General features: G+C 45.6%; 1 protein-coding gene across 10 annotated transcripts in view; it reads right to left on the bottom strand.

The window, feature by feature from the left end:
* Window positions 1–755: 755 nt before the first annotated feature.
* The window catches only part of STK11 (serine/threonine kinase 11), a 101,743-nt gene continuing 78,642 nt past the window's right edge, over window positions 756–23,856 (bottom strand). For 5 of the 10 annotated variants that reach the window (XM_087922679.1, XM_026699102.2, XM_087922680.1 and 2 more), the window contains 2 exons: window positions 5,245–5,475; window positions 756–1,766 (listed from right to left, as the gene is read on the bottom strand). In XM_087922679.1, the coding sequence (XP_087778805.1) occupies window positions 5,270–5,475 (206 nt within the window). In that variant the 3' untranslated portion in view covers window positions 756–1,766; window positions 5,245–5,269. Of the gene's footprint in view, window positions 1,767–1,790; window positions 1,940–5,244; window positions 5,476–23,856 lie in introns of those variants that run through there. The other 5 variants (XM_026699101.2, XM_087922682.1, XM_087922683.1 and 2 more) reach the window with 1 other exon arrangement.

The raw sequence follows: 23,856 nt of genomic DNA, 5'->3' as shown, positions 1-23,856 counted from the left end.
GCATAGAGTTTTCATACTGAGCAAGGGGGTGGACTAGAAGACCTCTGAGGTCCCTTCTACCCATATGATTCTATGAGCCTATAGATGGAGGCTGCACGACATTACACAAAATGCGATTGAAAAGTTTGTGGTTCAGTGTCATACTGACAGCACCACAAAATTCTCAGAATTCAGATATGGATTTGCACAACATAAATCTTGCTACTACTGTTTAGTAAGTTCACTAGCACAAGGATGCATGAATTCCTAAGGAGGAAAACAAACCAGGGTTTATATATATATATATATTGGAACAAACTTTTAAGAAGTACTTGAGCTCCGTATATGAGAAGCGATTACTTCTGACTTCCATTTAAAGACTACTCAACGGGGCTCAGCCTGCTAAGAGACAGTTTCTACTTTCTACAGCAATGTTTCTCAACTGTGGCAAGTTGAATACCTGTGGACTTCCAACTCCCAGAATTCCCCAGCCAGCACGCTTTAAGATGTGTGGACTTCGACTCCCAGAATTCCCCTGTCAGCATGGCTGACGGGGGGGATTCTGGGAATCGAAGTCCACACATCTTAAAATGGCTACGGTTGGGAAACTCTGCTTCAACTGGTTTTGCAAAAGGCTGAGTTAGATGATTTCTGGGATTCCTTCCAACTCTAGGCCTATTCATTCACAATTCCAGGTAAAAACGCTCCTTTCTTACGCCTGCTCTTTCTTCCTTATAGGGAAAGAAATGGCTCCCCACAAAGTTGACACTGTAGAATCCACGACTCCATTGAATCTTTATTTTCTTTTTTTTTTAAAAAAAGGAAAAAAAAAAAAACCAGAAAAGCACACTTTTTCCCTTTGCTCCAGCCCTTATAAACAGCATGCAGATTTTTTTTTTGTTTGTATGTGTGTATATGTGTGTGTGTGTTTAATTCAGAACGGAATGGGGACACTCTTCCCTGTGTTTTAATTTTAAAATACTTGTTTGGGTTCTTGTCCCTTCATCCCCACCATTTCAAATGCATCGTAACGGATAAAATATCTCTCTAGAGATATTGCGAAGGAAAAATGAAGGGAGGGAGGGGGGACCAAAAAGCGAAAAATATCTCGTGTTGTGTGTGTGGGTGTGTGGGTGTGTGTGTATACATACCTACATACCTACATGCACACATACATATATATATGTATGTATATATATATATGTATACACACACACACAAACACAGTCTCTCTCTCTCTCACACACACACACACATAAAATATATATATATATATATATATATAATATAACAGTAGTCTACTACATAAAGTGCGTGTCGATGGCTTGCAAGTTTCCAAACACACCTGGGAAGGTAGAAAAAGAGTTTGCCTGAAGGACACCCTTCTTTAAGGACCATTCACTGGCTCTTCTCCCATCACTGCTCCCCAATGCAACCCCCAGAAAGAGTCCAGGTATATCTGGGTCACACACAGCATCGCAGTCAAAGGGGGAGCCTGCATCCCGTCCGACAAACCACACTTTAAGCCTTCTTTTGAAAAAAGAAGTGGCGTGGAAGGAGGTCACAGGTGGGTGCAAATCACCGTCCATTTTTTTTTTCCCCTTCGGTTTGACTCATTCAAAAGACCAAAAATTTTTTTTTAAAAAAATGAACCTCCCCTTCTCCTTCTTCTTGGTTTGATTGCAAGCTTGTTCTACAGGTGATCTGCTACAGGTGGGTGGGTGGAAAGGAGGAGATTGGGAGGGGGGAAGAGCTGCTTTAGGGCAGCAGACAATCTGGAACTCGGGCTGCAAAAGAAGGAAAAAAACAAATTCAAGTTTAGAAGAACATTTATTTTTATGTTATCTATGAAGATTCTCGGTCATCTAGGTCCTGGTTGTCCCAAAGGTGTTATTTATTTTCCAAGAGATAACTGGACTTTCTGTTTTTTTCTTTGAAGACTTCTTGCTTCTGAAAGATGCTAGACAAGATAAGAAAAAGCAGACAGGATGAATCCCACATCGGAGCCAATCCAATTTGCCATCCTGATCTGATTGAGTTGCTGAAGGGACAGAGGCAGAATGAGAAATTTGGCCAAGAAGGCAAACTGAGAGAGGGAGAAGGGGAGGAAGGGAAGGAGGGAAGGACAGAGAGGGAGAGAGGGAAAGGGAGAGAGAGGGGGAGGGAAGGACAGAGAGAATTAGGAAGGGAGAGTGGGAGAGAGGGAGTGAGAGAGAGGAAGAGGGGAGAGAAAGTGAGGTAGGGAGAAGGAAGGATTAAAAGGGGGAAAAGAGGAAGAGGGGAGAGAGATGGAGACAGAGGGGGGACAAAGAGATGTAGGGAGAAGAAGAGAGGGAAGAAGAGACAGAGGAGAGAAACATGGATAGAGAGAGAGGGAGGGAGAGAAGGGGAAGGAGAAAGAGAGGAAGGGAGGGAGAAAAAGGGAGAGGGAAGGATAGAGAGGGAAGAAGATGGAGAGGTAGAGAGAAAGAGAGAAAGATGGATAGAGACAGAGAAGGAGAGAGAGGAAGGAAGAAGGATAGAGTGGGAGGAAGAGATGGAGAGGGAGAAAGATGGATAGAGAGAGGGGGAGGGAGAGACAGAGTGTTTGTGTATGGGGGGAGAAGCACATTGGGTTGAAGTGTGCAAATGTGTGCAAGGCCAGACTCCCGAGGCGGAAAGACACAGGAGGGGATGGATAATTGAGAAAGGAAGGGGAGGAGAGAGGAGTTATGAAGTAGGAGAGTCAGTGACCACGTTTTTAAAAAGGCATCCAGGGAGGAAACTGCAACGGGAAGGTGGACAAATCGAAGGGACCAACAAAAGCAGCCGCCCGACAGCCAAGAAAAGACCCCAGCCGGAAGCTCTGCCGCGGTTTGTAAAGCGGCCTCCCCTGTTGTCGTCCCCACTCCCACCCCACACGGCAGGGGCAGGGAGGGCGGCCCCAGACAAGGAACAGGCCACCCACCTGCCCAGAAGCACCTGGGACCTCCCAAACCTTTCTCTGTCTCATCGCTTTGGAATTCTTTTTATCTTCGAAAAAGAAGGAATTGTGGGTGTCTCTGTGTGGGTGTCTAGGTTAGTGTGTGCGTGCGTGTTTCTAAAAGCCCCGGAGGAAAGATTAAACTCATATCCCCCCCCCCCACGCCGCCAGGCCGCATCTGTGGCAGCAAATCAAATTAAATCCTATTCCGTGGAGTTTCATTCTGTATTGACAACAACAACAATAATAATAATAGAGGAGGGGCCAGGATGTAAACTGAATTCTCTACCCCAAGTGGGAGGTTTTGTTTTTGTTTTTTTAAAGGTTTAACCCCACCGCCCCCGTCCCACCTGACCCCTTGATCTGACACGAGGCCAATGAAATATTCAAAAAAGGAAAATAGGAAGCGGTTTCCAGAGTTTAAAATCCGTGTTTCTCAACCTGGGTTAACTTTAAAATGGGTGGACTTCAACTTTGGACTTCACGAATTCTGGGAGTTGAAGTTCACCCATTTTAAAGCTGCCCAGGTTGGAAACGCTGCCTTAAACACAAGTATCCTGTTGTTGCTTTTGTGGCAGGGATGTTAAATTTCAGCCCTATTGCCAGTCAGAGGTGATGGGTCTTGGCTCCTGGCCCTGGCACCGGGGTATTATTCCTAAACTGGGGTCTTGTGCGCAAAACCTGGGAAGGAAGCGGCACCAGGTGCCGTGGATGGTTTGCGGTGCTCTCTTGCTGCAAGCGGAGAAGGGACACCCGGTCAGCCATGCCAGGTAGTTCAGACAAGAAGCACGCCCAGATGGGCTAATTTGATTGTAAATTGATGTTAACAGAATCTTACGAATCTGAAACTAATCCCGCCACACACACCCTGCCTATACAGTCTAGGAAACTAGGGAGGGTCCCTTCTGAAGTGTTCCCTATACCCAGGGCTGGGCAGCCGAGGGTTCGCAGGGGTTCAGGAGAGCCCCTAGGTAAGATTCTGTGCAGTTTGGAGAACTCCCCCAAATCCCACTCCTGGCTGGCCCCGCCGACCCCTCCCCTCCCAGGAATCCCCACGTGGCCCGTTTTGGATGCAGGTAAGTGCAGGGCATACGCGGAGGATCGGTGACGGTGAAAAAACGGGCCTCCTGGAAGTTCGGGAAGGCCAGAAATGGGCCTGTATCTGGCTTCCAGAGAGCCTCGGGAGGCCATTTTCACCCTCTCAGAGCCTTGAGGAAAGCTTTCGGAGTCCGGGGAGGGCAAAAATGGTGGCTACGGTGCGGGAGGCCGACTAGGCCACGCCCACCCAGCAACTGGGCAGAGAACCCATTGCTAAATTTTTTGAAGCCCACCCCTGCGCCCGTGTTCCTTTTCCTTCTGGGGGCTCCACTGCCTCTTATCTGACTGCTGCTTCGCCTGAATCTCTTCTGCTGGCCTCCCAAGGTCCTTTGCTCATTCCACGATGCTACTTGTCTGCTGTCTTGGAGAAGATGGGAGTCACATTCTGAGGGACTAACTGGGATCCTGAAGCCCCACAGAGGTTTAAGCTTGTTTTAACCCCATTTGCAACCCTGATCCCCTAGCCCCCGATTCAGAACTTAGCTCTAACCACTTTTGGGAACTAGGGAGAGTCTCTTCTGAGACGATCCCCACTCCAGTTTTCTTTCTGAGGGCTCGGCTGCCTCTTATCTGTTGTCTAATCTGCCATTCTTCTCTCCCAAGGTCAATCCCTCATACTAATTTTTTATCTATTCATCAAACACGTATACGGCCTGTCTTGACAAAGGTGGCTCTCGCTACAGATAGTCCTCGACTTATAACTGTTCATTAAGTGACTGCTCAAAGTTACAACGGCACTGAAAAAGGTGACTTATGACCATTTTTTACACTTAGGACCGTAGCAGCATCCTCGTGGTCACATGATCACGATCCAACTGGTTCCTATTTATGATGGTTGCAGCGTCCCGGGGGGGGTCACATGATCCCCTTTTGCAACCTTCCGACAAGGAAAGTCCGGATTCACTTAACAACCAGGTTACTAACCTGACAGCTGCAGTGTTTCATTTAAATGAGGGTGCCGCTTGTTGGGGGCCATAGGTTGACTCTGTAAACCGCTTAGAGAGGGCTGTAAGGTGGTATGTACGTTTTAAGTGCTATTGCTATTACAACAAAAGGTTGTAAAATGGGGCAAAACCTCACTTAACCTTCACTTAGCAACGGAAATGTCGGGCTCCACTGTGATCGTACGTCGAGGACTACCTGGAGAGACCCCCTCCCACCCTGCCGTAAACCTGCCACCGAAAGCGGACTGAGGACATACGAACCGTGGCGGGCGCAATCCAGCCGGGGTCACTGCTGCTTGCAGGTCGAGAGTTTGCGGATCTTGCTGCTGGCGGAAGAGGCCTTGCGAGAAGGGTTGGAAGAGGCGCTGGCCCGCCGCTCGGCTTTCGTCTTGCTGACCAGCTGACCAGACTCCGTCCCATTCATGCAGACCGGTTTGGGCAGCCCCCTGGTGCAGCTCTGCCCGTTCTGCCTGGTCTCGTTAGGCACCTGCCCTGCAAGGCACAAGGAAGAACTTTCCGTGTCAGGACGGAGAAAGCTGTGGCCCCTGAGCATGTGCAGACAAGCACTGCACCTTCCTCCTTGAGTTGCCCCCTAATTGGAATCGTTTCGAGAGGTGAGAAGCAAGGGAAGCGAAGCGTCGCTTTCAAAACCCAAATGTGATTTTCAAAATGTGACATGTTCTACTGTGAAGAACGGCATTATTTTAATGAACGAAACAGGACACACAGGACATATCCAGGACAGGACAAATGAAATAATTATGCAGGACAGTTGTGTTTCCTAAGAACGTGCATCATAATTGTGTATAATAATTTTAGAGAAAACTGGGGGGAGGGGACAACAGGTAGATTTCAGGTAGTTCTCATTTAAAATGACTGGTTGCTAAGCAACTGTTCAAAGTTACGAGTTGTAAGGAGCCTTTGAGGGGTTCCAACATAACTCGGAACAGTTACAGGTGTCAGCTTATTCTCCAAAGCACCTGAAGGCAGGACAAGAAGCAACGGATGGAAACTAATCAAGGAGGGAAGCGACCTGGAATTCAGAAGAAACTTCCTAGCAGGACCAATTAACCAGTTTGTCTTCAGAAATCGTGAGGGCTCCTTCACTGGGTGTTTTTAAGAAGACTCTCTCGACAGTCACCTATCTGAAATGCTATAGGTTCTCCTGCTGGAGCAGGGGGCTGGACTAGAAGACCTCCAAGGTCCCTTCCAGCTGATCCCACTTATTTTTCAAAGCACCAGAAGGCAAGACAAGAAGCAATGGATGGAAATTAACCAAGGAGAGGAGCAACCTGGAATGAAGGAGAATTTTTCTAGCGGTGAGAACAGTCAACCAACGGAACAACTTGCCTTCAGAAATTGTGGGTGCTTCGTCACTGGAGGTTTTTAAGAAGAGACTGGACAGCCACTTGTCTCAAATTCTATAGGGTCTCCTGCCTGAGCAGAGTGTTAGATTAAAAGATCTTAACGGTCCCTTCCAGCTCTACTCGTTCAGAGCCACAGGGGTGCAATGGTTAGAATGCAATACCCCCCAAAAGCTACTGACAACTCAATGCTTCAGAAGAGGACGACACAAGAGCCGTCTTCTAATACCTGGTGGGCTGTCCCAGGATTGAAGGGTGTGTGCGTGTGTGTGTGGTTTCTTCTCCTCGTTCCCAGGGCAGGACAACAGGTCGTCCTCGACTTATGACCACAATTGAGCCCAAAACTTTCTATTGTTAAGTGAGATATTTGCTAAGTGACTGGGAATTCCACCAAGGAAGATTCAAACTTGAAACGAGGAGGAATTTTCTGCCCACGAAGAGCCTTTATGCCGAGGAACAGCAGCCTGCTTTCTGGAGTCACGGCGGCTCCACTGGTTGAGATTTTTGAACAAATAACAGAATAACAGAGTTGGAAGGGACCTTGGAGGTCTTCTAGTCCAACCCCCTGCTCAAGCAGAAGTCCATATATATACTATACCAAAGCTGGGCAGATTTATGTCTAGGCCATGGGTGTGAAACTCACGGTCACGTGACGTTTTGCAATGATTTTCTCCATTCGCGGACAAGGGTTGGGCGTGGCATCTGAGGCATCCAGCCCATAGGATGCCATTTTGGCAGCCCCGCTCTAGGCAGTTCAAGAATTCCAGCTCTGTGTGATGCATCCGGCTCCCGTCTGCAGCCTGGTACCAGGCCATGGCTCTTTGGCAGGGGTGGGCTGCTACGGGTTCGCCTGGGTTCAGGCGGACCCGTAGCTAATATTATGACTGGTTTGGCGAACCGCCAAATCCCACCCCTGACTGGCCCCACCCACCCCGCCCCACCGCTCCCCTCCCAGGAATCTCCAGGAGGCCCATTTTGGATGTGAGGTAAGTGCAGGGCCACGCGGAGGCGGAAAAACAGGCCTCCCAGAGGCTTCGGAAGGTCGGAAATGGGCCCATTACCGGCCTCCAGACCCTGGAGGAGGCCATTTTAGTCATTGCAGAGGCTGGAGGGAAGCCTCCGGAGTCTGGGGAAGGCAAAGAGTGGGCCTCCTGAAAGTTCCGGAAGTCCGGAAACAAGCCTGTTTCTGGCCCTTGGAGGGTCTCTGGAGCCTGGGGAAGGCGAAAACGGCCCCCCCAGCCATAGTACAGGAGGCCGACTAGGCCATGGCCACACCCACCCGCAACCGGGCAGAGAACCTGTTGCTGAAATTTTGGGAGCCCACCCCTGCTCTTTGAGAACCAAGCTGTGCAAGCGGCGGGCAAGTACACACACGAAGCTTCATTTGCACAAGTGGTGGGTGGACGTGAGAAAGCCCCCCCCCCTCTTTCTCCACCCATCCCACTGCTGCCCGTCCCAGACCTTCATTTACCCAATCTTGAAGGAACTTGGGAGGAAGGAAGGTGGGAGGAAGGAGCGGGTAAACGGCTCGAAGATTTACAGTGGACCCGAGTCAGAAACAACTTAAAAAAGCGAAGACTCCAGAGTGGAAGGGGTGAGTGCGGAGATTAAGCGGCAGCGGCTTAATTTATGTTTTTACCCTCTTAACTCTGGAAGTTAAATGGCAGCTTGACAAAAGAGTGATTAAAGGAGAAAAAAAGCGGGGCGGACTAGACGAGAAGAAGAGGTGTGAAGAAGGTTTTTATTCAGGGAAAGTGCCTTTTGAAACTGAGACTGATTGTGAATTCCGATGATGGAAGAACTGGAATGATGTCTACAGTCTCCATTTAAATCAAATCACCAAAAATAATTCTAAATGGCCACCAATTGGGGAGGAGAACAAAGGAGACTCACGGAGAATTGATGGTCTCCATATAAATCACCCAGCTCCATTTAAACAACCCAGCCGATTAGTCAGCCTGAATTTAAATTCCCACTCAGCTGATTGGACAACCTCCACTAAACCCACACCCAAATCTTATCCTTTCCAAACTCCAAAGTAAGATGACTGGTGAGCTCATTCAAATCCTCTCCATTCAAATCTATCAAACAGCAACGCAAAACAAAAACCAAAAAACCTGGCTCTAAGGAAAAACAAAGGAATTTACACCGCAAACCTCCAATACTATACTACCTCCACTATTTCAGTACCTCAAAATATTTATAGATAATGCTTTGACTATAATAATTGATCATATCATATAATAGTATCATAATTAATTGTTAAATGACCACTAATTTACTGATTCACTGAACTGATAGAGATTTAATACTGTATCATGGATTATCCAGTCTATTGATTGATCGATTCTTAGTAATAAGTTGATTGATTGATTTTTAGTAATAAGTAACCTTACTTTTGATTTCTTCTCTAACTTATCAATTAACATTTATTAATTACCAAATTCATTAAGTAACGTCTACCTATCACATTAATCAGCTATTATAATTGTTTAGTGTACTATTGTCATTGACCATGCTAGCCAGAAACTCCAAATCCTCTACTACCAAACAACAACAACAACAAAATAATATCTCTACCAATGACCTCCCAGACTCCTGTACATGCTTCAGATGTCTTAAAACCATCAGTGAAAGCGAAAATAACATCAAATGCCCACTATGTGACAATCAAGCCCACCTTCCCTGTTTAAACTTAAACAAAGACGTAGCTGGTCTCCTAAAAGCATCAGATAAATTCCCTTGTCTATGTCCATCATGTTTTCCTAAGCTAAACCAACCAAGCACCCTGCCTGACAGAGCTGATAGCATAGAATCACTCATGCACTCAACAGAAAAATGCTTAGCAACACGTTCTGAAACAATTATACAAGAAAGCCTAATTTCTCTTGGAAAAAAAAATACAGCACTGATGAGCGACTACCTATCAGCTCAAAATCAAATCCCAACCCAACAACCACTACCACAACTACTACCTCAACTACAATCACAACTACAACCAAAAATAACCACCAAACCACAACCACAAATAATTACTATCCCATCAAATAATTCCACAAATGATATCTCCTTACTCATCAGAGACACCATTGAACATGATCAGAAACGTCCAAATGCCATCTTATTTGGTCTTGAAGACACCAACGAATCAGATGACATCACCAAAGTTCGTAATATCATAAGCAACTCAAATACAACAAACATCTCTCCCGAAGATATCACTGAAGTAACCAGAGATGGTCCTGAGTCCAAATACAATGATGGCTCGGTGGCCCTAAAATGTTGTAGAGTTGTTTGCAAAAATGAGTCCAGCAAACGCATATTCATTCATACAATAAAAACCATTGCAAAAAACAATCCCAATCACAAAAAACTTCGCTCAAGGCCAGACTTATCCATACTGCAAAGAATCCGCTCCCGTGAACTCTGCAAGGAACTCAAAAGACATCTAGATAATGGAGAGAAGGATCTCTACATTGACTACCGCGCAGATTGTATCAAAAGTAAGTCACACAACCCACAACTCCACATCCAACCCTACCTCATCCAACCCACCATCACTCAAAATTAGGCACGCACACCCCTAACTACCTCAATTCCAACTACAACTGGCCTTAAATGCAAGCTACTCAATGCAAGAAGCCTTGTGAATAAAATACCTGCATTTCTCCTTTTACTAAATATGGCTAAATTTGACGTCATATTTGTCTGTGAAACATGGCTCAATGCATCTCTCCCTGACTCCATTATCACAGTAAGAGACTATCATGTTTACCGATCCATAGAGGAGGTGGTGTTGCTATCTTCTATAAAAAGCCCTTACATCTAAAAAACATCCAAGTTACCCAAGAGCTTTCTCTTCCTGAGACCATCGTCTGTGAACTGTCCTTAAATATCACATTTTGATTCTTACTATGTTACAGAGCACCTGATTATGACATCGAACATGTAAACAAGCTAAATTCACTACTAACACGGGCAACATCCTGCCCACACACTTTTATCTTTCTTGGTGACTTCAATCTACCTCACATTGACTGGACCCTAAACGAATGTAAAACTGAACCCATACATGCAACCTTCTACAATGCTGTAACAAACCTGGGACTGGAACAACTAGTAACCAACAACACTAGATTTAACAACTGCCTCGATCTCATCTTCTGCAATAGTTTGAATTCAATTTACGGAATACAAATTAAAGAACCCTTTTCCAACAGTGACCACAACATTATTGACTTTTGTCTCAACATACATCCACACAAAAATCAACACAACTATGTGATCCCCAGTTATAACTTCAAAAAAGGCAACTATGATCTTATAGACAACGATCTCTCATCCCTTGATTGGCAATCTCTATTCACTGGATGCAATACTGTTGAAGACCATTACAACATATTTTTACTTGAAATCAAAAGAGTCATCAAACTATATGTACCAATAACAACTCCCCAAACCAGAAAAAACAGATTACCCATAACAATAAGGAAGCTTCAATCCAAAAAGAGATCACTTTGGCAGAAAAACAAATCTGGTCACGTTGCCAACTTCAAAAGACGATACAAAAAGTTATGCCACCAGATAAAGACTGAATGAACTAATTATCACATTAAATAAGAGGAAAGTCTTCTACACACCAATTCCACCCGCACTTTCTACAATTTTGTAAACAACAAACGAAAAGACTCAAGGTCCATCGCACCCCTGAAAGGACCAAATGGTAAAGACTGCAATCACGACACTATTAAAGCCAACCTCTTTAACACATTCTTTGGCTCAGTATTTGTAAACAGTAATGGATCATGCCCAGTATTTCCTAGTTGAACCATAGACTACTACAATGATCTAATACATATCGATTTTATAGTAGACAATGTTGAAAAAGCACTACGCACTCTAAAACCATCTCTATCTATTGGACCGGACGGAATATTATTTACTTCTTTAAAAAGCTATCCATTACCATAGCTGAACCTCTAAGCATAATTTTTGAAAAATCTTTCAGGACCAGGTCCTTGCCAAAACTATGGTCACAAGCCACAGTCATCCCCATCTTCAAAAAGGAAGACCCCAGCCTAGTTGAAAATTACAGACCAATGTCTTCATGCTGCGTCACCTGTAAAATCATGGAATCAATTATTAACCAATCCATTATCCTCCACTTAGAGACAAACAACCTACTCTCTAATAAATAATTTGGTTTCAGGAAAAAACTATCCTGTAATCTGCAACTCTTACACTGCAAAAACATATGGACTACACAACTCGATCAGGGCAAAGCAATAGATGCAATCTACATAGACTTCTGTAAAGCCTTTGATTCAGTGGTACACTACAAACTACTACTAAAACTAAAATCTTACGGTATCTCTGGACACCTGCATTACTGGATAGAAGCATTCCTGTCAAACAGACAACAAATGGTCAAAATTGGGAGTGTCCTATCAAATTCTGTACCTGTCAACAGTGGTGTCCCCCAAGGCAGTATTTTAGGACCAACTCTCTTCATACTCCACATATATGACCTCTGTGATCATATTAAGAGCAACTGCCTTATCTTCACTGATGATGTAAAGCTATTCAACACCACAGACCTTGGTCAATCAAATGGCAACCTCAAATCTCAACAAATAAATGCTCTCTTACATATTGTCAGAAAAAATCAGAAAATAAAATACAAGCTAAATAGTCTAGACCTTGTTGAGGATTCAAACTTTGTCAAGGACATTGGAGTACTCATCTCAAATGATCTAAGTGCTGGAGCCCATTGTAACTACATAGCCAAAAAGGCATTAAGAGTTGTTAATCTAATCCTACGTAGCTTCTTCTCTGGTAATATCACACAACTAGAGCACACAAAACATTTGCTAGACCTATTCTTGAATACAGCTCATCAGTCTGGAACCCATATCATGTATCTGATATTAACACAATTGAAAAAGTCCAGAAATATTTCACAAGAAGAGTTCTCCACTCCTCTACTCGCTGTAGAATACCTTATGCCACCAGACTTGAAAATCTAGACCTAGAAAACCTAGAACTACACCATGTTAGGTCCAATCTAAGTATAGTATATAAAATCATACACTGCAATGTCCTACCTGTCAATAAATACTTCAGCTTCAACCATAACAACACAAGAGCAAACAATAGATACAAACTCAAGGTTAACTGCACCAAACTTGATTGCAGGAAGTACGACTTCAGCAACAGAGTGGTCAATGTCTGGAATACTCTACCTGACTCTGTGGTTTCTTCCCCAAACCCCAAAAACTTTAACCTTAGACTTTCTACTATTGACCTCACCCCTTTCCTTAAGAGGTCTGTAGGGGGCATGCATAAGCGCACCGACATGCCTGCCATCCCTGTCCTATTGTTTCTTTTATTTTCCTTATATCTACCCATGTATTCATAACTATGTTTTTACTTATACCTATTATCTGGTAAGCAATTGACTAACCAACCAAAAAACAACAACCTTCCAGGTAGGGCATATGATTTCTACCTAAAGGTAGCCTTTCATTTACGACTCAATGGAGCCTATCCCTTACAGTCTTAAGTCACGACAGTCGTAAAGTGAGCCATCACACACCCCCGACCCAATTGTATGACCTTTTCTGTGGTGGTCATTAAGTGAATTTGCAGTCGTTAAGCCAATCAAGTGTTTGCTAGGAGCTGATTTTGCTGAACACTGGAAGTAAATACCGTAACATCGTAAACCATGGTCATGTAACCAGGGGGATACCGCTAACGGCTATAAATACTGGCTGGTTGCTAAGCGCCCAAAATGCAGTCACGTGATCGCAGGGAGGGCATCAGAACCAAGTCATAATATAAGTTACCCTTTTAGGGCTCTGTTTTATCTTTGAATGGTCACTTAGTGATAGGTCATAAGTTGAGGCAGGCAGTCCTCAACTTATAACAGATTGCTTAGTGACCATTCAAAGTTACAATGGAACTGGAAAAAGTGACTTATGACCATTTTTCACAGTTACGACATCTGCAGCATCCCAACGGCCATGTGATCAAAATTCAGACACTTGGCAGCTGATTCGTATTTACTTGGTTTCGGTGTCCTTGAGGAAACCAAATTCACTTAACAACCGGGTGACTCACTTATCAATTGCGGTGATTTACTTAACAACTGTGGCAAGAAAGGTCGTAAATTGGGGCAAAACTCACTTAACAAATGTTTCACTTAACAATGGAAATTGTGGTTGTAAGTTGAGGACTACCTGTACTGTTGTTTCTTCTGAAAAAGGATTAAAAATAGGCTGCCAACTTACCCACTTTGGTTCCACCATCTGTATAACACATCATACTGTGAACTAAGTTTAGATACTTCTTTATTCATCCCTTTTTATAACGCTGTAGTTTATGTCATTATTTTACATGTTTTTATTTATACTCACTGTTTTTCTGTGATACATATATATATATATATACATAGAGCATGTAACAGTTCTATTATTGGATGTTTTAAAGATCTGTCCTTATGGCAGTAATAAACAATTTGACTTGATTTCACCTGAAATATGCCACTTTACCTTTGGAAACATATTGTGATGACGCAGGGCGTGGCACAAAAATAACAAAGTCACCAAAGTAGATAAAATTCCCTTTAATGCCTCCAACTTGTCCCCCAATGTCCAGTTATCCTTGGCTGGAGATCAAACTCTTCTAAAACAGGCTACGAAGGGAAGAAAGGCAGTCTGAACCCAAAGTAATTAGAAACAAAAAAAGCCAACACAAACCATGCTGAAGTAATTAACACGACAGGCCAGAATGATAAACTGCAGACTTCCAAAAGATAATACAGCACCCAGTTGGGAGGATACCAAAACCCAGATAAGCCTCGACAAAGATAATGCACGCTTTGCTTCCAGCAACTTTGCCATGCGCAGTTTTCCCTTTTAAATAGTCTTTCCAGCTGCAGCCCATGAAGGGGATCAGGGCCCTTTCTTCTCCCGTAAGCCATGTTGCTCCCTTCTCCGTTCCTCCCTGTGTGCCCTAGGATGAAGACAGGATGGCCCTGGGTCTTCCTCTGAATGCCCAGCCAGACTGTGCCCTTCCCCCATTTCTTCCACAGCCACCATATCCACACTCCCACTCCTTGTCAGCTGCTCAATCTCCCCCTCAGAATCGGACTCCGACAAAAAAATGACACACGTCCATACCACACAAGGGAGAGGTGAAACACACTCACGTGTGCACATCTAATACTGTAGTCCTCAACTTATGACCTTAATGGAGTCTGCCCATCATGATCCTAAGTTATGAAATCATATGACCACCCAGATTTTATGAGGTGTTTTTTTTTGTGTGGCAGTCATTAATCAAAGGCTATCATCATTATTGGGTGACCACACTATGGATGTGGTTTTGCCGAAAACTGACACTAATCATCAGACTGGGGCAAAGCCATCGTAAAACGTAGTTATGTGAACACTGCAAATGGCCATCAATGCAGTCCAGGTGCCGAATGCCTGAAATTTGGTTGTGTGACTGCGATATGGGTGTGGGTCAGAGGGGGTATTCAGTAGGTTCTGACCAGTTCTTGAGAACCAACACCGGAAATTTTGAGCAGTTTGGAGAACCGGCAAATCCGACCTCTTACTGGCCCCATCCCCATCTCTTCTCTGCCTCCCATTGAGTCCCAACTGATCGACTGGGTCTTCTTTGGTTGCCTTGCACAGGAGAACGGAGCTGGAAAGCAGGTTAGTGGGATGGAGAGGGAATAGGGATTTTGCAGTATCCTTCCCCTGACACGCCCACCAAGCCAAGCCACGCCCACCAAGCCACACCCCAGAGCTGGTAGTAAAATTTTTTGAATCCCACCCACTGGTGTGGGTGTGTCAGAACTTCAAATCCAGGTCATAAGTAGGTCCCAGGTGGGTTTGTTGTAACTTTGAAGACAATGTCTCAGCATCTTCTTGCTGTTTCTTCTCTCTTTTCCCCCCCATTCCCAGCACCTGTGCATTTTCCAGAGAGCTGAGTCTTCACCTCATGGGTCCAAAGTAGGAGATTATGTCCTTGGTCCTTTGTGTCTTGAGTGCGAATCCTGTGTAGGTTTGTTTAATGAATTTTGCTTTCTTGACTGTCTGGGGGATTCTCAAGAGTCTTGCTTCAACATCAACATTCAAAATTTTTATTTAATTATCCATGCATTAACTGCAGCTAGAATTGTATTTGCACAAAACTGGAAAAGTGAAAAGATTCTGACAGATGAGAATGTGATCAGGAAAGTATTAGAATGTGCAGAAATGAACAGGCTAACGCTTGCGATTAAAGAAAAGGAACAGACTGAATATTATACGATATGGGAACTATTTTTATCAATGGCTGGAGAATAAATACGGAAGTTAGAAATTAAGAAAAATAATAAGCATGAGAATAGAACGGGGATTGTTATAATAATTAGACATATTATGCATAACAGTATAAAGTAAGAATAGAGTATTAATACTATAGTAATTAATATGTATCAACTGTAATTGTTATTGCATAAGATATTTGTACACACTGTTTAAATGGAAGATGGATTGTTTGTATAAAATAAAATAAACTTTTAAAAATATTTTCTTCTATTGTTTTCTTCTGAGTCCAACTTTTGCTTTAAGTTAGGTTTTCCTATAAATATCCCCACTTTATTTTGTACAACTCAAGATGGCATTGGTGTTAGGGGCGAAGATATCGGCTGCAATCTTGTGGCCCGATGTTTCCTCTTCGCTCTGGGTAGACTGGGCCGAAGCCACACAGGCCCGATGTCTCCTCTTCGCACTGGGTAGACTGGGCCGAAGCACACAGGCCCGATGTCTCCTCTTCGCACTGGGTAGACTGGGCCGAAGCCACACAGGCCCGATGTTTCCTCTTAGCACTGGGTAGACTGGGCCGAAGCCACACAGGCCCGATGTTTCCTCTTCGCACTGGGTAGACTGGGCCAAAGCACACAGGGCCAATGTTTCCTCTTCGCACTGGGTAGACTGGGCCGAAGCCACACAGGCCCGATGATTCCTCTTCGCACTGGGTAGACTGGGCCAAAGCACACAGGGCCAATGTTTCCTCTTAGCACTGGGTAGACTGGGCCGAAGCCACACAGGCCCGATGATTCCTCTTCGCTCTGGGTAGACTGGGCCCAAGCCACACAGGCCCGATGTTTCCTCTTCGCTCTGGGTAGACTGGGCCCAAGCCACACAGGCCCGATGTTTCCTCTTCGCTCTGGGTAGACTGGGCCCAAGCCACACAGGCCCGATGTTTCCTCTTCGCTCTGGGTAGACTGGGCCGAAGCCACACAGGCCCGATGTCTCCTCTTCGCACTGGGTAGACTGGGCCGAAGCCACACAGGCCCGATGTCTCCTCTTCGCACTGGGTAGACTGGGCCCAAGCCACACAGGCCCGATGTTTCCTCTTAGCACTGGGTAGACTGGGCCGAAGCCACACAGGCCCGATGTTTCCTCTTCGCACTGGGTAGACTGGGCCAAAGCACACAGGGCCAATGTTTCCTCTTCGCACTGGGTAGACTGGGCCGAAGCCACACAGGCCCGATGATTCCTCTTCGCACTGGGTAGACTGGGCCAAAGCACACAGGGCCAATGTTTCCTCTTCGCACTGGGTAGACTGGGCCGAAGCCACACAGGCCCGATGTTTCCTCTTCGCACTGGGTAGACTGGGCCAAAGCACACAGGGCCAATGTTTCCTCTTAGCACTGGGTAGACTGGGCCGAAGCCACACAGGCCCGATGATTCCTCTTCGCTCTGGGTAGACTGGGCCCAAGCCACACAGGCCCGATGTTTCCTCTTCGCTCTGGGTAGACTGGGCCCAAGCCACACAGGCCCGATGTTTCCTCTTCGCACTGAGTAGACTGGGCCGAAGCCACACAGGGCCGATGTTTCCTCTTCGCTCTGGGTAGACTGGGCCCAAGCCACACAGGCCCGATGTTTCCTCTTCGCTCTGGGTAGACTGGGCCCAAGCCATACAAGCCCGATGTTTCCTCTTCGCTCTGGGTAGACTGGGCCCAAGCCACACAGGCCCGATGTTTCCTCTTCGCTCTGGGTAGACTGGGCCCAAGCCACACAGGCCGATGTTTCCTCTTCGCTCTGGGTAGACTGGGCCCAAGCCACACAGGCCCAATGTTTCCTCTTCGCTCTGGGTAGACTGGGCCGAAGCGACATGGGATGGCCCCTGTGGGCCGATCCGACTGCATTGCGGGCCTTTTGTTTGACAGCCTTGTGCTAGATCTTAGCCCTGCTTAATTTGGCCTACTCTTTCTAACCAACACTGTGCCTCAAATTGTACAAATCTCTCTCGTTTAATACTGTGTGCTTCTGATAGAAATTGTGTCAGTGAAAGCAAAACAGAATCTCCCGCCTTCTGAAAACATATGTTTTTACCCTGGAAACTGGATGATGCTCAGTTGGCTGGCTGGCTTCAAAAAAATCTCCATCCAGCTCTAAATTCCACACTCTTCCAGGGAAAATATAAGCAGCGACAGAAACTAGATAGAAGATGATCTCAAGTAAATGAGCAGTAAAAAAAAGGTGAGGAGAATAAGCAGCAGAAAAAATGATCAACAATGGATAGGTTGAAGGAGAAAAATTGCAAAGAAGCAGTCCTGAAATGGGAAGGATTTCTTCCAAGGAGTTTAACCCTTTGCTTGATGGAAGGATATCCACTCAAGTTCATTTTACCTTTGTTATAAGGTACATGAAAGATACATTAATGCTAGGGTGTCCAACCCTGGCAAATTTAATACCTGGGGACTTCAACTTCCAGAATTCCCCATGTTGGCTAGGGAATTCTGGAAGTTGAAGTCCCAAATCTTAAAGTTGCCAAGGTTGAACACCACTGCGCTAATCTCTCTAAGAGTCTGAAAGTATCAAGAAGAGTTCAAGAAGTTAGGGTTTAAGAGTTTAGTTGGGTGATTAATCAATTCAAATAAATAATAAGGAACTCTTCCAAAGGGTTATTTTTTTTTCAGTTGGAGGACCATGGATAATCAGGCTGGTGGTGTACAGATGTACACAATGGACAGATGTATATTAAGTGTCTGTTGCCTCACCATCCACCACCTCCAACAATGGATGGAAAATGAAACTCTACCCAAAAGATTTTGATCGTGAGTTAGGGGGGAGAAACACAAAAGAAATAATTAAATTTCTCAGAATAAAGATTTGGGCACGGTATTAGCTAACTGACATCTGCTGTTGTTTTTCGGCAGCTTCTTTGCTAGGGTTTGACAGAAAAAGTGAGAAAATGGGATTTTGATTAACCTATTTGATTGACAGGTTCAATGAAAACAAAGGCAGGTTTGCAACTCTCTCCTGGGTTTCTTAAAAACTACTGATAGAAGAGAGTCATCGTACCTAAGGATTGACCTGTGGGGGCCCTTGGTGCTCTCTGTACTTGGCTGTAGTCTTGCAGATGTTTCATTACCCAGCTAGATAACATCATCACTGCTGGTGCTTGGTAGTACTGTGTTTCCCCGAAAATAAGATTGGGTCTCATAACTTTTTTTGCCACCAATAAAGGCACCAGTCTTATTTTCGGGGGAGGGAGGAATGTTGTCCACTGACTCATTTCACCTGTGCGTGTCGCCCCTGGCCCCTGCAGAGCGATCCGCAGGTCTATAATCCGTCTATAATCCGCCACAGAGGCCTTCAGGAAAGCCTTGCTGGCTGCAGAAGAAATGGGCCGGCAAGGCAGGTGTCTTGGTGTGCGGGGTCTGGTTGCAAGTGTCTGAAGGCAAGTAGTAGGGCAGCTCCACCCCACCCCCCGAGCCCCACCCTAGCTTAATTTTTACCCGTGCATCCTGGAGTAAGCAAGGTCTTAATTAGGGCTTATTTTGAGGGTAAGGAGCACATGTAAAAATCAAGCTAGGACTTACTTTCAGGGTAGGTCGTATTTTCAGGGAAACCTAGTAGCACTGATGATGTTACCTAGTTGGGTACCGAAACATCGCCAAGAAAACAACCAAGATCGGAGAGCACCAAGAGACCCCGTAGTTCTTAAAAATCCAAGAGGCAACTTCCTACTGACACATTTTTCTGATTGCAGACTGTCGTTATAGGTTATAATCCTGGTTAAGTTTTCTTTTGTCTTTTTTCAGCCGGCAGGCGGTTAAAAGATTTCTTGTAGCCTTGTCACAAAAGCTGGTTTTTTTGTTTTGCTTTCCATTCTGTTTTTTTTTAAAAAAAAAAAAACCAACTCTGATTCACTCAGGATGGGTCCTTGTGATAGTGGCTGTGAGCTGGGCATGACGATGATGTCTCAGCTCGCAGCTTAAGAGGTGGTGGTGGTGGTGGGAGTTCGTTTGCGTCCTCCAGCAAAATTAGACATAATCACATCATGTCCTTCCCTTTTGGCTGTTGGTGCTGAGTCACTGGACTTGAAAAGACCCAGCGCACATCGTGGTATTTTCTCTCTGCATGAAAATTACCTTGGCAAGATCAGCTCAAAAGTGGGAGGAAAGTGCTGACAGTTGGGGTGGGAGCCGAGCAAGGACCAAACGGGATTTCTGCATCATTCTGGGGCGTGCAGGATCTCTTCGGGGGTTGCTGAGCTAAGCAACTGTCTTCTAAGAGGCTTGCTTGCGAAACATTAAAAGCTTTCTATGGCCAGCGAAGAGTGAGCCCAAAACGTTGATTCATTTGATGGCACAGGGCTAATCACGGTGGAAAATAAACCTCAGCTTTTTCGTAACACCCACCCACAAATCAGAACTATGTACTTTTTAACCACAGGAGCACCGCAGGCAGTTGGGCAAGATCCTGCTGGCTTCTCACACTGCCCAGAAGTGTCCACTGTTCCAAGGTCATTTGAAGGACGTGGCTGGACACTTAAAAGAAAGGGAGATTCACCAATACCCATAGATCAGGTTCAAAAATATGTGAATGTTGTGGAAGGTTGCTGACCTGATTACACACATACATATCTGACTATATTTTATTTATTTATATCCCACTTTTATTACCCGGAAATAGTGAAGGTGGAAGACATATCCAACATACCGTTGACTTCTGTATTCCCCATAACAAGCATGTTAGATGAGCTGGGCTGAGAGGGACTGGGAGGAGGAAGAGGATGGGAGGGAAAGGAGGAGGAAGAGGAGGATAAGGAGGAGAGGGGCGGAAGAGAAGGAAGAGGAGGAGGAGGAGGAGGGGGAGGAGGGGGAGGAGGAGGAAAGGGAAAGGAGGAGAAGGATGGAGGAAGAAGAGAAGGATGAGAGGAGAAGGCTGGGAGGGAAAAGAGGAGGAGGAGGAGGAGGAGGAGGAGGAGGAGGAGGAGGAGAAGGAGAAGGAGAAGGAGAAGGAGAAGAAGAAGAAGAAGAAGAAGAAGAAGAAGAAGAAGAAGAAGAAGAAGAAGAAGAAGAAGAAGAAGAAGAAGAAGAAGAAGAAGAAGACAGCAAAGATAAAATATAAATTGGATCTGGCTTTGATTATTTTCCTTGCATCAGTCATGCATTCAACCACCTTCCCTTTCCGCTACATTACATTTTTCAGCACAACCACATTTTGGAGGAGGGGGGGTGCTGCTCTGAGAGGTGGGAGCCTCTGTCATGCACCCCCTCCTAGGAGAGGTGGAGAGGTCCCGGAAGGTCCGATCCAACCCTTCCCACCCATCCGAAGCATCAAGGCAGCGGTCCGCAGCCTCCAGCCAAGCAACCTAATTTTTAAACAAGCGTTTCAGGGCGAAGGGACGAGATGAAAAAGAGGAGCAGCTCTCTCCCCTGAAGGGCCCTTCATCCTCTCATCAATGGGAGGCTTAAAATGCCTCCCCCACACCATCCAGAGTCCACCTCCGCTGGTGACTCAACGCTCCTTTCTCCCCCTTGTTCTCCTCCTCACACAGCCGAGGCTGCCTGCTGCATGCGCACTCCTGCAGAGAAAGCGATTGTGCACTGGGTAGAGAGAGGGGTGGGTGGGTGAGTGGGTGGGTGGGTGGGTGAAGGGAAATCTCTTACCTTTAAGAGTTCCTGACGCCTTTCTATGGGGAGATTTGTGGGAAAGGGAGGGGGGAGGCAAGAGAAAGCTCCACTCCCCTTTGCGCCATAAAGCCCACCTACGGCACTGGAATCGTGCTGCAGATAGCGTCTCTCCCATTTCCTGCCTCAATGTGCTCCACTTTGGCTTGAAACACCTGCAAGTGCCCAGCTTTCATGGTGACAGAAAAACATGAATGTCCTGGTGACCTTTTTTTGGTGGTGGCGGTGAGCTCCGATAGAAAGAAATGCATTCAATTTCTCTCACACATTAAGAGCTCGGTATAAATCTGCCCACGGTTTACACTCCACGGGTTTAAAACTCAAGGCCCAGGGGCCGGATCCAGCCCACAGGGTGGCTTAGATCTGGCCCTCTCTGGAAACAGCGAAGGACCGGCTCAGGGTGCCTCTGCCAGCGAAAACGGTGCTCCAGAGCTCCATTTTTGACCGCGACAGTCTCCTGCAACCCTGTGCCAATGAAAGCGGAGCTTGGGAGCCCGTTTTTGCTGGCAGAGGGCTCAGGCCACCACAGGTGCTGACACGAGTGGCCACGCCCATCCCGCCCCCCAAAGTTAAACACAACCCTGATGCGGCCCTCAATGCGATGGAGTTTGACATCCCCGGTTTACTCCAATGTGTTCTTCTTTCTTATGGGAGACTCTGCAAATTGAATAGCACTACTAGCAATAGCTTTTAAGGCTTATATGTTGCTGCTTCACAATGCTTTACAGCCCCTCTTAAGCGGTTTACAAATGGCAGTCTCTTGCCCCCAACAATCTGGGTCCTCATTTTACTGACCTCGGACAGATGGAAGGGTGAGTTAAGCTTGAGCCCATGAGGATCGAACTCCTGGTGGTGGGCAGAGTCAGTCTGCCATACTGCAGTCTAACTACTGTGCCATCTTTGAATCAAGGGCTCTTTGAATCATCTGCAAATAAGTGATGGGCATCCGTTCAACTGGCAGGCACACCTGGCACCATTCATTGGGTTAAAATGGCTGCCTTTTCAGACAGCACAGACTTGTACACCGCTGCACAGTGCTTTTTACAGCCCTCTCTGAGCGGTTTAGAGTCAGTGTATTGCCGTCGGCAATCTGGGTCCTCGTTTTACCCTCCTCAGAAGGACGGAAGGCTGAGTCAACCTGGAGCCTGGTGAGATTCAAGCTGCCAAATTGCAGGCAGCCGGTAGCCAGCAGAAGTAGCCTGCACTCTAACCACTGCGCCACTGAGGCTCATCCCTTGAACCTTGCAGCCAATGGGGCATCTCGACACCGCCTAAATGGATGAGAAGTTAGGAGGATGAGGAAGATTAGCCAGAATGGGATACAAGTACGTATGTACCAATAGAAGAGAATATGTGGAGCTCAAGGCTGAACAATGCAGTCCTTGGTGCTCACTGAATTAGGTGGTTTTCGTGCAGACATTTTATTACCCAGTTAGGTAAACACCAGGTTTTAAAGAAGAGATTGGACAGCCTTTGTTTCAAATGGCATAGGATCTCCTGCTTAAACAATGAGTTGGATTAGAAGACCTCAACTCTGTTATTATGTGCTGTTATTCTGATCAAAATTCAGACACTTGACGACTGGTTCATGTTTATGACAGCTGCAGGGTCCAGGGGGGTCACGCGATCACCTTTTGCAACTTTCTGACAAGCAAATTCAATGAGCAAGCCATAGTCACTTAACAACTACATTATTTACTGAACAACTGCGGTGATTCAATTAACAACTATGGCAAGGAACGTCATAAAATAAGGCAAAACTCACGTCACTGCCTTGCTTTGCAATGGAAATTTTGGACTCAGTTGTGGTTAAAAAGTTCCTGTAGAAAGAAAGAACAAATCCCACTCCTTACTAGCACTGATGATGTTACCTAGTTGGGTAATGAAACGTCTGCAAGCAAACAACCAAGCTCAGAGAGCACAAAGGAAGGCACAGGCATGGCTGTTTAGCAATGTTGCCAAACTTAAGAAGCCTCTTTCACCCTTTAAGAAGACATTTTCTCTCTTACACACCACCCCGTTCAGATTCGCTTGGCAGAAACTGGGGAGTTCTGATGCAAGTTCAAAATTTTAATTCTTTGCCCTTCTGGGCCTAATTAATTCTGAATTAATCCTCACGTGTGCATATGATTAATCTTCCCTCCTGCAAATGTCATTTTTGTATACTCCAACTCTACTGCAATGAAAAGGGTTTTCCATGCAGAACTACAGGTGGTAGATGTCATGCTGGGCCTTAAGGGGAGTGGGAGGAGAAATGACTCCCGCCTTTACAATTTATGTGGCTGCAAGAAACTAGAAATGGCGGCTGCCACCCAACTTTCTTCAGCCAAAAGGAAGCAAGACAAGGAACCAACCTACCCTTCTTCCATGTTAAATCTCTTCATGATAACGCAGTAGCTGGTCTCCCTTGCACCAATAGCATAACATTCGATTTATAGTATTTCTGTATCTCTGCAACCATCATAGTCATTTGTAGTAGACAAGAGAAGATAAGCTCCTTCAGGGTCAGACTACTTACTAAAAGCT

The sequence above is a fragment of the Pseudonaja textilis genome, chromosome 1 (assembly GCF_049901715.1).
Source record: "Pseudonaja textilis isolate UNSWEBS1 chromosome 1, rPseTex1.2, whole genome shotgun sequence".
In the NCBI taxonomy this organism is placed as follows: Eukaryota; Metazoa; Chordata; class Lepidosauria; order Squamata; family Elapidae; genus Pseudonaja; species Pseudonaja textilis.
This window is presented reverse-complemented; position numbering and strand designations above follow the sequence as displayed.